Here is an 18,906-nt window from a genome sequence, read left to right on the forward strand (position 1 = left end):
TGATTTTAGTTCATAGACTATACAGAAATTCATTTTGGTATTATCAAATGTTGAAGTTGTGAAGCTTTTAGCTGAAAACTAATCCTACTTATTCTGCATCTCTGGTGTACAACTTTACAGTTGAAAATCTCATTTACAACATCTTTACCATACACAACATCTTTACTATACACAACATTTACAACATCTTTACATCTTTTACAGTTGAAAATCTCATTTACAATATCTTTACTTAGGAACCTCAAAGCCTTCATTAAAAACACTTTTTAGCTACTATAGACTATAGTCTGTAGAAGCTATTCAGATGGGTATCTATTCGGCGTCAGTCTGTATGTATGTATGTATGTATGTATGTATGTATGTATGTATGTCCGTTTGTGAGGTGTCCGTCCACTCAAATATCTTGAGAACCGCAGTACTTACTGATTTGATATTTGTTGTGTAGTTGAAAAATATGATTTTGAGAAACTATTTTTTTTAATTTTTTGATATTGTTGAAAGTAGGCAAATTAATGCCAAAAAAGGCGTTTTTGGTAAAAAATCTTCTTCTTCATAACCGCTGGTCAGACAGCTTTGTTATTTGGTATACAGGTCCCTAGGGATAACCCAACTTAGATTTGTTCAAATTGTGATGAAATATGCAAATCTGTATTTTTAAGGAATTTTTTTGTCATTTTTGGTCAAAACTTTATTTCATCAAAATCACTCGTCTGACAGCTTTGATATTTGGTATACGGGTTCCTACAGATGAACTTAATATGATATATTGAAAATATGACGAAATCTGCAATTTTGTATTTTGGGTGCAATTTTTCCCATTTTTGGTCAAAAAATGTGTTTCTCAAAAATACTTGTCTGGTGCCTTTGATATTTGGTATACAGGTTCCTAGGGGTTGTTTTAGTGTGATATATTGAAATTTGATGAAATCTTCAATTTTTGTATTTTTGGGTCAATTTTTGCCATGTTTGGTCAAAATATTTGTTTCTCAAAAGTTACTCATCTGATAGCGTTGATATTTGGTATACAGGTTCCTGGGCTTTATCTTAATGTAATATATTGAAATGATGATGAAATCGTCAATTTTGTATTTTTGCAGCTAATTTTGCCATTTTTGGTCAGGCCATCTTTTAATGAGCTATCAAAGATATCCACCTTCTTCATCAATACATGTGTCACAAAAAGTTATTCTCTACATAACACAGCAGAGCTCTGTCAACTGTTGGGTTGCTTGTTTTTCAAAACCGCTAGTCAGACAGCTTTAATATTTGGTTTACAGGTCCCTAGGATGACCTTAGTGACATAATTTCATACAGTCAGGAAATACTTAATTTTGTATCCATGTCTATAGTAGCTTCAGGGACTTTGGCCCTATGTTTTCTTTTAATCGAAAATTTTTCAATAGCCATATTGTGATGTGTGTTCATGTACCAGTAAACTTCAGAACTTCAACATATCCTTTCTGTTTTCTGTCAAATTGATCTTGTCATTAATTGCAATAACTGTATTCAATGATAAATTGTAATTGAACTCATATGAAACTTTTCGTGAAAAACAAAATGTGATATCTTGTATTATTTCGTGACATTTTATTCTTTCACTCAAAACTTCATGTTTTAGAACAACTTGCCTTTTAACAGCTATTCTTGAAATCTTTTGATGACAGCAATGGCAAGCAGATAAGACAACAGAGCAAGCAGCAACTCCTCTTCATGAAAAACCAGTATTACTCTGTGAAGATATCGCTGAGAAAATTACAGCATTGGACAGAGAAATTCGATATCTACTGAACAAAGCAAAACGGGAAAGGCCAAAAAAGGAGAAGACTAAGAAAGAGAAATCTAAGAAAAAGGCAGAAAATGAAACCAAATCAGAGAATGGTGAAGATGCCAAGACAGAGACAGCTGATGAGCAAGGTAGTAATTGAAATTTTTGTTGTATTGTTGATGATTAAAACATATTCATGGCAAACAAAACCCATCAATGTTGACCTCAAATGCCCTCAGCCTCTCCTTAACCAAAAGGAAGTTCAAAAATCTGAAAACAAAAGTTAAGATTTGAACATCCTTAACATAATAAATTGTTGAAATAGGTAGTGGGAAGTTCAAACTATTGATAGGGTTATGAACATTTCAAAACAAAAGCTTAGTGGGAGTTATCCATAAGCATTACAAATATTTGGTGTAAATTGGACACCCTTTAATCAAAATGGAGCCAAATACCCTCTCCTAAAAAGAGTGAATTTCATTTGTCATGCACATGGCCCTTACATATCTGATCTTGAACTGAGTCTGTCTGTCTGACAATATATACACCCTGTCTGTCTGACAGTGTATACACCCGGTCTGTCTGACAATTTATACACCTGTCTGACAATATATACACCCTGTCTGTCTGACAATTTATACACCCTGTCTGTCTGACAATATATACACCCTTTCTGTCTGACAATATATACACCCTGTCTATCTAATGTATACACCCTGCCTTTCTGACAATTTATACACCCTGTCTGTCTGACAATATATACACCCTGTCTGTCTGACAATGTATACACCCTGTCTGTCTGACAATGTATACACCGTCTGTCTATCTTACAATTAATACACCGTGTCTGTCTGACAATGTATACACCCCGCCTGTCTGACAATGTATACACCCTGTCTGTCTGACAATGAATACACCCTGTCTGTCTGACAATGTATATACCCTGTCTGTCTATTTTACAATGTATACAACCTGTCTATCTAAAGTGCTGTTCACACACAGACCATCAAAACGCCTCTGAAACTGCTCAGGTCCAATACTGGCATAACATTTATGTGTGAACCTTCCCAAGTGGTTCTGAAAAACGTTTCAAATTTGAGAGGGTTTAGCCGGCCAGACCTGAGCTGGTGTAGGGATTAACTCTATCTGCAACTCGCTGTGTGAGCAGACTGAGCCACTTCAGAGAGATCTTAAATAGTCTCACACGACAGGTATTTATAATATATAACAAACAACCCACGAACAACCAACATTCAATTTCCTGTCGTCATGGCTGCCAAACAGAGCATTACATCTCATGGCAATAACTGGTCTGACAATGAGAATTCGAGAGGGCACTATATGTCGGCTAAAACACCAAAAACAAACTTAAGACTTAATTTGTGTGTTTGGACACAAGAGGACTCAAACTATTAATCCCATGTGTTTGCACCGTACAAATAGTGTCACAGAAACATTTCAACTTTTTCGCAGTTTGAACGCAGTATATCTTATGTAAACCACCGGTCTATCTTACAGTGTATACAGCTGGCCTGTCTATCTTTTTATGTACACACCCTGTCTTGGTATCTTCCAATGTCTACACCCTATCTATCTTACAATGCATACATCCTGTGTATTTTACAATGTACATAGCCTATCTTATAATACACTGTATCTGTCTATCTTACAATGATTACACTGTCTGTTGATCTTATTATCTATTCACCTTATCTATCTTATATTTATGTACCCTGTCTATTTATCTTACAATGTATACATCCAAGCTATCTTTTAATTTATACACCCTGTGTATCTTATAGTTCAAATACCAGTTATCATATATTTTACACACTGTCTATTATGTAATTTATATACATTGTCTATCTATCACATGATTTATACACACTTTCCATGATGTAATTTATATACACCGTCTATTTTACAATTTATACACACTGTCTATCTGTAGCTATTGATGAAAATCCAGTTGAGGAAGAAGTCTCAGAAACACCAGAAACTCAGGAAGAGATACCACAAAATTTAGACAACACAGAAACAGCACAAGATTCAGATTCTGGAAAAAGTGATGAGGAAATTTTACAAATTGGTTCCCCAGATTCACAGGGTATGCAATCAATTTTGAAGTTCATCAAATGACTAAAAGTAACTACATTTGTTAACAGTCGGTCATTGATTATTGTTTTAATGATGTTAGTTTCATTTTTACGACACATAAGTGCTGCGTTTTGTGAGTGAATGAAACACACAGAAAAGAAATTTTTCATTTCAACTCATCTTTGTGAATTCATATGTGTGATAGTGATCAATATAATGTACCATAGGTTGACATAAGCAAGGGTGAAGCACAGTCCCTATAGAGGGACTGTGGGTGAAGCACAGTCCCTATAGAGGGACTGTGGGTGAAGCATGGCATGTGAGATCTGTATTCATGAATGAGATCTGTCTCCATGAGGTGAGAAACAACGAACAAACTATTGAAAAGTCTTTGTTGATTCTTGAAACTCAACATCACTTTAACTGTTTGGATTGAATGCATTGACAAATGAAAATCACAATGACTTAATCTTGTGAATGGAGACCACGGTAGATGAACTTGACTTAACCTTGACCCCTGAAGAGTATTTACAAGAATGCCTCAATCATCAACAATTTCACTCCAATGATACAGTGGTTGTTATAATTCCACCACAATAACAATGTTTGTACTAATTTCACTCCAATGATAGTGTTTGTTACATTATCATTGGTAAACATTGGTGTGGCCATCTTGTTATGCATTAATATTTTACCAATACCAAAGGAACATGGTTGGAAAGTGAAAGATTACACTGTGCAATGACTTGCATGAAGACAGTATTGTCAGTAATTCAGAGGTAATCCCATGCAGCAATGATGATGTCATTCAAACAAAGTTACTTATTAGTTTTTGATATTCTGTTGACAGAAGAGGTGATTGAAGAAAATGTTGAAGAAAAGCAAGATGAAGAAACTAAAGATAAAACTCACGATCCAAATGAACTATGAAAACTTCAAACCATTTTGAGATGTTACTATTTATTTAAAAGAATTACTGTAGATGGTTGTACAGAAGAAATATGAAAACACTTTACATATGTCATTTTTATGTTCCTGTATGTTTACTGTGGTTGCCATATCAACAATTTCAGATTTTGTCAGTTTTTCCATCATGCATTTTTTACTGCCACCTTGATCTCACAGTGTGTCTACTGATCCAGTTTTTAATCAGTATGCAATATTGATGAAATAGTACGCCACTTCTTGTTTTCAGTCTGTCAGATTTCTTAAGAAAACTGATAGCAGCAATCACTCTTACTTGAAGATAGGAAATGACAGCTGTGGCTGTATCATTGACTTCTCCCAGTATTGAGTTTGTGATCAAGGAATTGACTCAAAAATGAACAATTTTTGGTGTTTTTGTATGCAACAAGAGGAGATTAATAACAGAGATTTTTCCTGCAAATGATTGAGAATGACCAAATGAGAAAGACATTGGACCACCTCCTGCGGTAGCCTGTGATGTTACCATGGTTACAAAGAAGAATTAACGTCCTTATGAACACAATGCATAATCTGCTGACAAGACCGTTACCAATTTACATACCTCAATTTTATTATGGTCAGTCGATGTAAACTTAGAGTAATTCTAGCATTTCTGTTTAAAATGACGTCAGTAACACAGGGCACTGCTAAATATTGGTTAGCATTCACCATTGCATCAAATGTTATCAAGTCTACACAGTTTAGATTGTGCTAGCACATTCTTGTCTCAGATTTTAGTATTTTGCAATATAAATTTGTATACTGTTTATTCTTTGTGACAAAGTTCCTTATGTGAGAAATAAAGGTCTCTCAGTAAAAAAAAAAGAATGTATGACTTTTTCATCAGCTCTGTGTCTCTACAAAAGTGAATTTTTGGTCAAATGTACTGATGATCTCAGTTTCTTATCTTAGCAGTTTCCCATTGCTAATATTGCAGCAAACATTCCAATATTTTAAATCTCTCTCTATTTTGGACAATTTCTGACTCAATGATGTCATAAGATGTTACACTGATCATATCTGGCTATCTATGGAGCATTGTATTTAGTAAACACCCTGCTGTATTTTAAGGGACTGTAGATGTAGCGTTTGAGATTTTGTCACTTTTTATTTTGTACAGTGCAAATACTTGTTTTACTTCCTAAAACACAGTGTGTATACATGTAAAATGCACATTTATTGTTTACATTTGAATTCTAATTCAGACCAACAATAATATTCATGTCTAGGCTCAGTTGACAGGAAGAATGCATGCTTTAAAGATTAGAAGAATAAACTGTAGTTTGACATTGAAAATCAAAAGTATTGAGAAAATCATTAAAAGTCACATCTACTGGCCCTTTAAATTTATTCACAAGATATTAAAATTTAAATGATGATAAACCTGCCCATGTAATTCAACATGTTGATTGCATTTGATGATTTGACAGTTTTGTTTTTCTGTGGTCATCAATCAGTAGTTTGCAAATGCCATATAATTCTGTAGCAACTAACAGTTTAAAGTCATTGTTCAGAGCAATCTGATATAAATATGATGGTTAAATACTGATATGATATAATGCTAGAGCAATCTTTACAATTTTTTGCTTTCTACATAGATATCTGAAATATTATATGTACACTTAATTGCACATACCGGTACTTTGAAACAATTTACTTCCATGTTATTTCCTATGGACAAGCTGACCTTCTTTAATTAAAATCTTGTCCCTGTACTTCAATCGACCAATATCCCTGTACTTCAATGGACCAATATCCCTGTACTTCAATGGACCAATATCCCTGTACTTTAATGGACCAATATCCTTGTACTTCAATAGACCAATATCCCAGTACTGCCTGTATTTCTACTATACCACCTAATGTGTTAGTCCTATGGAGGTACTGGTAACCCCACCTAAGCACTGAGCATGGTAACCCCACTTAGGCACTGACAGCGTGGCAAGATTACAAATATATTATCAAGTTTATGAAGGCTGATATGACTACAAGTAATAGACTGCAGTGAATTATTTTCACTTTTTTTAGTTCTGACTTCAGATAGAAATATATTGAAAAGCAGTGTAATGTTATTTCATAGTAAGATTTTCCACTTCACACAAACACTACATATATGTAGACTCTAAAGTCTATGCTTCTACACACAAAGAAACCATACTTGCAAGGTAGATTAATTTTCGTGTATTGATTTATTGTCACTTAGCTTGAACATACGGTGATCAAAGACTTAGTAGAATTTAATATGTAGTCTACATAATCTTGTGAGTGGCACAATACACAGCAATACAAAGAGAGCAAAATATGAAGACAAAATTTGTTCACTGATAAATTTGATAATCCAAATATGTTACATACATTAGACCGACAGCAAAAACTGTGTTCTTATTGTCTTTCCTGTTGCAGATTGTCATGGTAACATTGCCCATGGCAAGCATTTGTGATGAAAAATTGCATTTGTATCTCAATCCAAGAAATGGATTGCACATTTTTGATGAATAAAATATCACAGTACAATGTAGAATGGAAAAACAATGCTAAAAACATTATTATACAATTTTAAATTTGAAAATCAAGTTTTACTTCCCACACAGATACACTTCAATCTCAGTTCAAGGGAGGTTTTTGGAGAATTAGTGTTGTGTAGATTTTCAAATTCTTGCATGATATCTCTACAAATCATTGTTAATACTGCATACAGTGACTACGGAGCAAATCTGAAGACAATATTTTTACTTGACATTATACTGTTGAACCACAAAAGTGCTTCCTGGCTGGTTGGTCTGTACAGAGCTGCTTGCCTGAAATAAAAACAGACAGATATTATTCCTTTGTTGTTTGACATCTACAGTTTCCTTAAAGGGACAAAGTCGGCCATTTTTCATTAATTTTGTTTAATACAAGATACTACTTATACTGTTTGACATGTTGAAAGATGCTGAATGAATGGATGACCATGCATCATCCTGGTTTTAGACAAATTAAATGAAACCATCGCAAGAAAGAATTAATGGTCATGATCATTTATTCATTCTCATGTTAGTTTCATGTACGTGTCTAAAACAGGGGTTGAATATATGCATTATTACACGCCTTGATGTGAGTGCAAATCAGTACATTGATTTGAATAGGAGCATCCGGGGAGTTTAACTCCCCGGATGCTCCTAGCGGGCGGGTGAACGATGTACTGACCGTTTCCATGGTTACCCAGTCCAGTGAAACGCTTCGACGTTTTCGACGTCAAAGTAGATGCTTAACGCTAGATGTAAAATATTCATGCGCCACTGCTATTTTGACTTTCGTTAAAATCTGTTTGATGCTGGTCGATAATGGTAAAATTGTTTGAAAATGCCCTGCATGTAACTAAATGTCATATAGCATTAACTGTGAAGAGACATGTAATAAAATATTATTGCCTGAATACATGGGTTTATGTGCCCTCGCAGCAGGAGACAATTCGCCCTCCTGGCGTCGGGCAAATTTTCACCTGTTCTCGGGCACATAAACCCATGTATTCAGGCAATAATATATATGGTCACCAATTCATTCAGTATCTTTCAACGTGTCAAACAATATAAGTAGTATCTTGTGTCAAACGAAATTCATGGAAAATGGCCGACTTTGTCCCTTAAACATTGTGGTTAGTTGTGTTCCAAATGTAGTGATCTCCTGATGGTGACATGAATTGCAGCTCAACTAACACTCTCAATAGAATGTTGTAATTATAGATCTGCCGCCATTGATGTTGAACACATACCTATATTCAAGTAAGACAAAAACTACTGCAAATTCAGGATGATAAAATGACTAAATATAAGGCATGACAGGTCTGCATTTAAATTATATGATTGGGAAATGAACTTCAGTCAATATTTTACCACCTATTGCATACAGCAGTGCACTTGGTTTAACTTGATCGATTGGGAAGTGAATGATTAATGAAAACAGCCAGAATTTTTATTCATGTCAGTCTAGAATGCCAGAGCAGTTTGGTTTTGTATTTTCAGCAACTCTGAAAAGTAAAGGCAGTTGGTGACAGGACCTGAGGTTTCTTAAAGTAGTTATGCGCCTCAAAAGTGAAAGACTTAATCTTTTGCTCAAACTTTCCTGAATGCAACTTTCAACTATTCTCTTACCAAATCAACAATAAAAATCAGGGGTCACCATGCAAAGTTTGAAACTAGCAAAACAAATTACCCACCATTTTGCGATATTTGAAATTCAAAGTGGCCAAATTCGTGTATTAACTCTATGGGAGAAAGATAAAATTTCAGATTTTCTAAAAACTAAGACGGTGAAAGTTTCTCTTCTTCAAGAGCTTTAAAATGAGCCTCAACAAGTGGTAGATCAGAGAAGAATTGTAGAAATTTGAGAGTCTGACTATCTGTCCCCGAGGCACGTTCTACCTTAAATCTTCTATTTTCATCATTCAACTTTGCAAAATGCCATTTCTTGTGTTTAAACATTTTATAGTATTTGTTTGTGGTAATTGTGTTGTTTAATTGATCGGTTTTCATAGAAAATTGTTTTTTTTCCAATCCTAGTGTACAAGAATTGTACCACAGAGTCAAACACTTCAGGAAACACATTCATATAATATTCATTTCAAACGGAACACTTACAATAACCCTGACATTGAACATGGTGTCATTTCCAGATGACTCTGATAAATTGACACTGCCATCAGATGCAACACCAATGTTGAATCCTGGAGATGACATGGATTCAAACAGAAACATTCCTTTCTTGCCTTGATGCACACGGAATTGACTGTTGAAGTCACTGCCACTGCCCTGTGTTGACAGAGATACCAACAATGTGTAATTTTAGTGCAATTTTTGACTTAGTGAGCAAGGATGGACATTAAAATACATGCATTAAAAAGTATTGGCCATTACTAGTGGTAATGGACTCAAGCCAGGTGACTTCCTCATATCATATCTTGAATTTGCCCAGAAAGGATCGACTCAATCCTGTGTCTTAACTGACACATGGTTACCCTACCTCATAGTAAATGTACCCAATATTACATTTTGCTATTCATTGACAGTTTTGCCCAAAATGAAGACATCACACTTGTACATAGAGTATTTGTTTAAGTTTACTTACATTTCCTATCAGCTGACCTTTGACTGCTTCCAGGTGGTAGTCCTTCTTTGCTGCATTTCTCATGACTACAACACCATTTCCCTGGTCCAATTGAATGAACTGGGCTGTGCAAATCAACAGGTAGCACAGAAATTAGTCATGTGACCAATATGTAAATTAATGTTTGTCAACAAAATATAGACATCTCTATAAATGTAACAGTGACCCAGCACAGCTAGACTACATGATATGGTTTGTATGCCAATTATATGTCTTTTAAAAGACCGTAACATTCTTCAGCTGATTTTCAGCACTCTGTTATTGCACACTTGAACTTCCTAATGTGATTATACCAAGAGCTATTTGATACTGCAACAAGAAAGGTTTTGCATTTTCAAAGCCCCATTTTTGAATGGTAATGGGAGTGGTATTGTGATATGCTGAGTTGTGCATCGTTGGTTTAGGTTGGATAGCAGTAATCTTGATTCACATTGCTATATGTGCAAGTATTCTGGTCGAAGTAATTGTAATATTACCTGCAGCTTCATTGGGTCTGGCCTTGGCATCCACTCTGCCATCAGGCAAGACACGTAATGCACCACCAGTCACTGGTGAAATCAATTGAATCACAGTGAAGTTTGAAGACATTCCCTTGACAAATAGAAAGGTGAAAAAATCAGTACCACGGTGTCATCATGATAGTTTTCAATCGCTAGTGCTTGTAAAATCTTGTCTTGTAATAATAACAATATAATTCTTCCATGGACAAAGATTTCACATACAACTGCATAAAGTTGTCTGATGTCTTCATATGAACAAAGGACCATATTATCTGTGCAATTTGATGACACACTGTAGTGAATTTAGTTCTGATTGTTGACAATAAAATACTTGAACATGATATTAAGAAAACAGATCAACAGAATTTTTAACAAGCCTTTACCGACGATGGCATTCCACCGGGCATACCAACAGTTGTCATGTTGAATGCATGCATGTATGCTTGAGCTCCTGCAGCTGCTGCCAGTCTATTAGCACTCTCTGTCACATTGTTTGCTAAATCTGCCAATGATGGTTGCTGTCATTTCAAAGAAAAATCATGTTAGCTTGAATGTAACATTTCAAGTTATCACTCAATATGTCAGCTGGATGTAATATTTTGTGTCCCCTCCCACCCCATAATAACTTAAAGCAAACTTTGCACAACATGATGTACGAGGCAAAGCTGATGACCACATTTATATAGAATGCAAAGTTTGCTTGAGTCAATTAAGGGCCGGGAGGGGGTACATTATTGCTATTATTCTATAGTTTTGGCAATGCCAGTGACTTTGTAGATGTAGCAAACATTTGGGCTAGATAATCGGACACATATCAGTAATTCTCTGATGGTATGACATTACAAAATTCACTAGTATTGACAAAGCTGTAATATACCACGGTAATACTCAATATGTCCAAACGCAATACCAAAGTGTCTGCCCCTGTGATCCCACCACCACCAGCCTTAATAACATAATGATGTGAAATCTATCTTGTGATCATAAAGGAAAGATAATTTCTGCATGTAAAGTTGGGAATGAAAAAGTGAACATTTAAGTGTTTTGCTGACATTATTGATACTGGTCATGAACAGTAATTCACACACAAATGAAACAAATATTCTAAATGTCAATTTAATTGAATGGTAAGAGATTCAAAGATTAGTGTTCTAAATTAGTATATTTAGTGAAATGATGTCACCTTGTTTTATTATTTTTGCTTATTCTATCAGTGGTAATAGTTTTAGCTTGGCAAGAAAGTTCAAGACAGTGAACTCACCCCAAAATGACCAAAAGAATGGTGGAAAAAGCCAGGAAACTACAAGTCATAAATGAGAAATACAGAAGGAGCTGTTAATTTGATATAATCTAATTTTCCTCCAATATGTATTGCTTGACATCAATAAACTGCAATCAAGAACATGGAGAATCCGTTCTGTCCCAAATTGGCATCAAGAACATCGAGAATCCAGTGTTTTTTCTGATATGCGTTGTGTCTTGTAGTATCATGTCATGTCATGTAAAAGCCATGCACATCCATGGACCAAGTGTAATTAAGAAACACCACTAATGAAGTCATGTGTGTTTTCCATTTAAATGAAATGTTTTAAATTTAAAACAAGATATCAATGGTATATTACCTGAGGAGCTGGCAATCCAGATATGAATGGTATATTACCTGAGGAGCTGGCAATCCAGATATAAATAGTATATTACCTGAGGAGCCGGCAATCCAGATATAAATAGTATATTACCTGAGGAGCTGGCAATCCAGATATAAATAGTATATTACCTGAGGAGCCATCAATCCAGATATAAATGGTATATTACCTGAGGAGCTGGCATTCCAGTTGGTTGATACTGACCAGGGGGATACTTCTTCTCTTCCTGGGGTGGTTCATATTTTGGTGGAGGGGGGACATCAGATGAGGAGGGATAGGCAGAGTAAGGTGGGGGAGGATCAGAGAACATCTCCTTGGAATCTTTGCCAGATTTTTCCATGATCCTTGGCAATCTACAAACAAAACATGATCAAAGAACAGTTGTGACTTCAATGCAAGTGGACTTTTTTCCATAAAAGTCTGAGAGAATTTTAAAATGCGCTGTTGGCACAAATTCCCAGTGAGATCCAACCAATAGAATCAAGGTAATGGCCTTCAAAACAAAGGTAGATGCAGACAGTCATCATTTCAATCCTTCTTACTTCCCAAAAAATGTTCTCAGCCCAGGGGAGGGGGGGGGTCTTCGCTTGCCATTAAGGTGCGGAATTGTGTTTTTATCGTTTTTAGCTAGTTTAGCTGGAAGTTTAGAAAGCTAAATTAGCATTGTCTAAATCTAAATCTAAACTTAGAAAGTTTAGCCAGAAACGATAATTATCGCTTTCTAAATAGCGTTCTAAATTTAGAAATTAGCTGAAGTTTAGAAAGTCGGGCTTGCAGTGGAAAAAGTTTTGGGATAGGCCTATAGGTTGAAATTTTTTTCCAAGGATATATCGGATAAAAACGATAATTATCACTTTCTAAATAGCGTTCTAAGTTTAGAAATTAGCTGAAGTTTAGAAAGTCGGGCCTTGGGTGAAAAAATTGTTCGAGGATATATCGGATAAAAACGATAATTATCACTTTCTAAATAGCGTTCTAAGTTTAGAAATTAGCTGAAGTTTAGAAAGTCGGGCCTTGGGTGAAAAAATTTGTTCTAGGATATATCGGATAAAAACGATAATTATCACTTTCTAAATAGCGTTCTAAGTTTAGAAATTAGCTGAAGTTTAGAAAGTCGGGCCTTGGGTGAAAAAAATTTGTTCGAGGATATGTCGGATAGAATCAGGAAAATACTGTATCAGTTTTGCCAAGCGGCAAATTCAAAGCTCAAATGTGATTTTTTCCATAAAGCCGCGAGAAAAGCACCGCTTATTGAATTGACCATTGCAACGGGCAAGAATTGAATGTCATGAAGTAGAGAAATGTGGCTCTGAGTGAGTGATGACGAAAAATTGTGAATGTTTATTCTTTGACCGTCAAAAACAAAGACTGTCAAATAGCCACCGCTAGTGTTAATGACAAATAAACCAGATGTGTGACGTGAAGACGAATGTAAATAACCATACTGCCACAATTCGCATGACCAAGGTGTGTTCAGACACAGACAAGAAGAGGTCAGATAGTTCCACGACAATCGTGTCCATTGTGGTGCAAATTAATGCTAATAGCCTTATCAATGCCTCATTAGCATTAACTTGAAGCACAAATTGACACCTTGGTCATTAGAACTGTGGTAGTATTGTTCCATTTTTGGTTTATTGGACAAGTCCCATTTGAGCTTTGGATTTTAAAAACTTACTTCTGAGGGAAACTGATAGTATTTTCCAGGTTCTACAAGAAAACTCCTACATACTCACACTTTTTACTTTAATAAAAACACTTGGGAATATACAGATTACAACAGAAACGTTGTATCAGCCTTTTTTCCGACATATTCTTGGAAAAGTTTGCGGGACTTCATCTCACGCACTTCACATTTCACGGTGAACACACAGCCTGGAGATGGCAGCCTGCCGGCAACACTTTTGATAGGGCCAATGCATTAATTTGGAGGTACTATCTCGTCGGTCTATTGGACAAGTCACATTTCAGCATTGGCTTTTAGAACTTGCTTCTGGGGAAAACTGATAGTATTTTCCAGGTTCTACAAGACTGCTCCTACAAGCTCACACTTTTCCCCTTGAAACACTAGGGAATATACAGATGACAACAGAAATGGTGTACCAACGTTTTTATCCGATATATCCTTGGAATTTTTTGAATGATCCAATCTTTTACTGTGAGTACGCAGCTGGGAGATGGCGGCCTGGCCGGCAACACAATTGATAAGACCATTAGCATAAATTTGCATTAATCAGCACAAATGGACGCGATCGTTGTGGACAAAGATAATCTCAACACACCTTGGTCATTTAAGTTTGGCAATATGGTCACTTTTATTTACATTCGTCTTCACGTCACACAGCTGGTTTATTTGCAATATACACTAGCCGGGAGGTTGCTTGACAGACCTTGAAAAACAAACATTTACAATTTTTCTTCACAAATTTTGTTTTAAGCTGACTCACTGTCATATTTCTCTACTTCGTAACATTATACTTCTTGCCTAATGCAATGAGCAGAAGGTATAGTATCTCGGGCATCACATTTGAGATTTCGATTGTAAAACTTACTTCAGGGGAAAACTGATAGTATTTTCCTGGTTCTACAATAATGCTGCTACAAGCTCGCAGATTTTCATCCGATTTATTCTGGAAAAAAGTTTCACTTCAGGCCCGGATTTCTTAATGACGCCATACTTTACTGCGAGCACGCAGCTGCCAGGTGATGGCAACCACAGGGGCAACACGTTTGATAAGGCCATTAGCATTAATTTGCATCATTACTTAATCTGCTCCTGTCGTGGAACTAAGATAATCCCAACACACCTTGGTCATTTGAACTGTGGCAGTCTGGTTACTTTTACGGTATTTACATTTGTCTTCAAGACACACAACTGGTTTCAACCTAAGACCTAAGACCCGACTTTCTAAACTTCAGCTAATTTCTAAACTTTGAGCGCTATTTAGAAAGTGATAATTATCGTTTTTATCCGATATATCCTTGGAAAAAATTTTCAACCTAAGGCCCGACTTTCTAAACTTCAGCTAATTTCTAAACTTAGAACGCTATTTAGAAAGTGATAATTATCGTTTTTATCCGATATATCCTTGGAAAAAAAATTTCAACCTAAGGCCCGACTTTCTAAACTTCAGCTAATTTCTAAACTTAGAACGCTATTTAGAAAGTGATAATTATCGTTTTTATCCGATATATCCTTGGAAAAAAATTTCCAACCTAAGGCCCGACTTTCTAAACTTCAGCTAATTTCTAAACTTAGAACGCTATTTAGAAAGTGATAATTATCGTTTTTATCCGATATATCCTTGGAAAAATTTTTTTAACCTGGGGCCCGACTTTCTAAACTTTCTAAACTACAGCTAATTTCTAAACTTTGAGCGCTATTTAGAAAGTGATAATTATCGTTTTTATCCGATATATCCTTGGAAAAAATTTTCAACCTAAGGCCCGACTTTCTAAACTTCAGCTAATTTCTAAACTTAGAACGCTATTTAGAAAGTGATAATTATCGTTTTTATCCGATATATCCTTGGAAAAAATTTTTTAACCTGAGGCCCGACTTTCTAAACTTTATAAACTACAGCTAATTTCTAAACTTTGAGCGCTATTTAGAAAGTGATAATTATCGTTTTTATCCGATATATCCTTGGGAAACTTTTTCCACTCCAAGCCCGACTTTCTAAACTACAGCTATTTTCTAAACTTAGAACGCTATTTAGAAAGTGATAATTATCGTTTTTATCCGATATATCCTTGGGAAATTTTTTTCAACCTAGGGCCAGACTTTCTAAACTTTCTAAACTACAGCTATTTTCTAAACTTAGAACGCTATTTAGAAAGTGATAATTATCGTTTTTATCCGATATATCCTTGGAAAAAATTTTCAACCTAAGACCCGACTTTCTAAACTTCAGCTATTTTCTAAACTTAGAACGCTATTTAGAAAGTGATAATTATCGTTTTTATCCTATATATCCTTGGAAAAAAAAATTTCAACCTAAGGCCCGACTTTCTAAACTTTATAAACTACAGCTAATTTTTTAACTTTGAGCGCTATTTAGAAAGTGATAATTATCGTTTTTATCCGATATATCCTTGGAAAAAAATTTCCAACCTAAGGCCCGACTTTCTAAACTTCAGATAATTTCTAAACTTAGAACGCTATTTAGAAAGTGATAATTATCGTTTTTATCCGATATATCCTTGGAAAAAAATTTCAACCTAAGGCCCGACTTTCTAAACTTTATAAACTACAGCTAATTTCTAAACTTTGAGCGCTATTTAGAAAGTGATAATTATCGTTTTTATCTGATATATCCTTGGGAAACTTTTTCCACTCCAAGCCCGACTTTCTAAACTACAGCTAATTTCTAAACTTCGAGCGCTATTTAGAAAGTGATAATTATCGTTTTTATCCGATATATCCTTGGAAAAAAAATTTCAACCTAAGGCCCGACTTTCTAAACTTCAGCTAATTTCTAAACTTAGAACGCTATTTAGAAAGTGATAATTATCGTTTTTATCCGATATATCCTTGGAAAAATTTTTTTAACCTTGGGCCCGACTTTCTAAACTTTATAAACTACAGCTAATTTCTAAACTTTGAGCGCTATTTAGAAAGTGATAATTATCGTTTTTATCCGATATATCCTTGGGAAACTTTTTCCACTCCAAGCCGACTTTCTAAACTACAGCTAATTTCTAAACTTAGAACGCTATTTAGAAAGTGATAATTATCGTTTTTATCCGATATATCCTTGGGAAACTTTTTCCACTCCAAGCCCGACTTTCTAAACTACAGCTATTTTCTAAACTTAGAACGCTATTTAGAAAGTGATAATTATCGTTTTTATCCGATATATCCTTGGAAAAATTTTTTTAACCTGAGGCCCGACTTTCTAAACTTTATAAACTACAGCTAATTTCTAAACTTTGAGCGCTATTTAGAAAGTGATAATTATCGTTTTTATCCGATATATCCTTGGAAAAAATTTTCAACCTAAGGCCCGACTTTCTAAACTTCAGCTAATTTCTAAACTTAGAACGCTATTTAGAAAGTGATAATTATCGTTTTTATCCGATATATCCTTGGAAAAAATTTTCAACCTAAGACCCGACTTTCTAAACTTCAGCTATTTTCTAAACTTAGAACGCTATTTAGAAAGTGATAATTATCGTTTTTATCCTATATATCCTTGGAAAAAAAAATTTCAACCTAAGGCCCGACTTTCTAAACTTTATAAACTACAGCTAATTTCTTAACGTTGAGCGCTATTTAGAAAGAGATAATTATCGTTTTTATCCGATATATCCTTGGAAAAAAATTTCCAACCTAAGGCCCGACTTTCTAAACTTCAGATAATTTCTAAACTTAGAACGCTATTTAGAAAGTGATAATTATCGTTTTTATCCGATATATCCTTGGAAAAAAATTTCAACCTAAGGCCCGACTTTCTAAACTTTATAAACTACAGCTAATTTCTAAACTTTGAGCGCTATTTAGAAAGTGATAATTATCGTTTTTATCTGATATATCCTTGGGAAACTTTTTCCACTCCAAGCCCGACTTTCTAAACTACAGCTAATTTCTAAACTTTGAGCGCTATTTAGAAAGTGATAATTATCGTTTTTATCCGATATATCCTGGAAAAAAATTTCAACCTAAGGCCCGACTTTCTAAACTTCAGCTAATTTCTAAACTTAGAACGCTATTTAGAAAGTGATAATTATCGTTTTTATCCGATATATCCTTGGAAACATTTTTTTAACCTTGGGCCCGACTTTCTAAACTTTATAAACTACAGCTAATTTCTAAACTTTGAGCGCTATTTAGAAAGTGATAATTATCGTTTTTATCCGATATATCCTTGGAAACTTTTTCCACTCCAAGCCCGACTTTCTAAACTACAGCTAATTTCTAAACTTAGAACGCTATTTAGAAAGTGATAATTATCGTTTTTATCCGATATATCCTTGGGAAACTTTTTCCACTCAAACCCGACTTTCTAAACTACAGCTATTTTCTAAACTTAGAACGCTATTTAGAAAGTGATAATTATCGTTTTTATCCGATATATCCTTGGAAAAAATTTTTTAACCTGAGGCCCGACTTTCTAAACTTTATAAACTACAGCTAATTTCTAAACTTAGAACGCTATTTAGAAAGTGATAATTATCGTTTTTATCCGATATATCCTTGGAAAAATTTTTTTAACCTGGGGCCCGACTTTCTAAACTTTCTAAACTACAGCTAATTTCTAAACTTTGAGCGCTATTTAGAAAGTGATAATTATCGTTTTTATCCGATATATCCTTGGAAAAAATTTTCAACCTAAGGCCCGACTTTCTAAACTTCAGCTAATTTCTAAACTTAGAACGCTATTTAGAAAGTGATAATTATCGTTTTTATCCGATATATCCTTGGAAAAAAAATTTCAACCTAAGGCCCGACTTTCTAAACTTCAGCTAATTTCTAAACTTAGAACGCTATTTAGAAAGTGATAATTATCGTTTTTATCCGATATATCCTTGGAAAAAAATTTCCAACCTGGCCCGACTTTCTAAACTTCAGCTAATTTCTAAACTTAGAACGCTATTTAGAAAGTGATAATTATCGTTTTATCCGATATATCCTTGGGAAAATTTTTTAACCTGAGGCCCGACTTTCTAAACTTTCTAAACTACAGCTAATTTCTAAACTTTGAGCGCTATTTAGAAAGTGATAATTATCGTTTTTATCCGATATATCCTTGGAAAAAAAATTTCAACCTAAGACCCGACTTTCTAAACT

At 34.8% G+C, this 18,906-nt stretch overlaps 2 protein-coding genes across 4 annotated transcripts in view; one reads left to right on the forward strand and one right to left on the reverse strand.

Annotated features, from left to right (window-relative positions):
• LOC139126358 (hypoxia up-regulated protein 1-like) overlaps window positions 1-6,996 on the forward strand; it is a 33,281-nt gene extending 26,285 nt beyond the window's left edge. For 2 of the 3 annotated variants that reach the window (XM_070692427.1, XM_070692428.1), the window contains exons 21-23: window positions 1,665-1,914; window positions 3,717-3,872; window positions 4,713-6,996. In XM_070692427.1, the coding sequence (XP_070548528.1) occupies window positions 1,665-1,914; window positions 3,717-3,872; window positions 4,713-4,792 (486 nt within the window). In that variant the 3' untranslated portion in view covers window positions 4,793-6,996. The remainder of the gene's footprint in view (window positions 1-1,664; window positions 1,915-3,716; window positions 3,873-4,712) is intronic. The other variant, XM_070692429.1, reaches the window with a different exon arrangement.
• A 2-nt stretch (window positions 6,997-6,998) lies between these two features.
• LOC139126359 (uncharacterized) lies at window positions 6,999-12,687 on the reverse strand. Its single transcript, XM_070692430.1, has 8 exons — window positions 12,659-12,687; window positions 12,286-12,469; window positions 11,735-11,773; window positions 10,857-10,991; window positions 10,450-10,564; window positions 9,935-10,038; window positions 9,448-9,618; window positions 6,999-7,626 (listed from the first exon to the last, which is right to left on the reverse strand). The coding sequence occupies exons 2-8, from the start codon at window positions 12,454-12,456 to the stop codon at window positions 7,558-7,560; spliced, it is 804 nt and encodes a 267-aa protein (XP_070548531.1). The 5' UTR covers window positions 12,457-12,469; window positions 12,659-12,687; the 3' UTR covers window positions 6,999-7,557.
• Window positions 12,688-18,906: the final 6,219 nt, after the last annotated feature.

The sequence above is a fragment of the Ptychodera flava genome (genome assembly GCF_041260155.1).
Source record: "Ptychodera flava strain L36383 chromosome 3 unlocalized genomic scaffold, AS_Pfla_20210202 Scaffold_27__1_contigs__length_13241970_pilon, whole genome shotgun sequence".
Taxonomy (NCBI): domain Eukaryota; kingdom Metazoa; phylum Hemichordata; class Enteropneusta; family Ptychoderidae; genus Ptychodera; species Ptychodera flava.

Excerpts from the sequence above, each read along its gene's own strand:
- LOC139126359 (XM_070692430.1), bottom strand. The coding sequence starts at position 12,456 with ATGGAAAAATCTGGCAAAGATTCCAAGGAGATGTTCTCTGATCCTCCC. Across the intron at positions 10,565-10,856 it reads CCGGTGGAATGCCATCGTCG|GGAATGTCTTCAAACTTCAC; the intron begins GTAAAGGCTTGT and ends CTATTTGTCAAG. Across the intron at positions 7,627-9,447 it reads TGTTCAATGTCAGGGTTATT|GCAAGCAGCTCTGTACAGAC; the intron begins GTAAGTGTTCCG and ends TTTTTATTTCAG.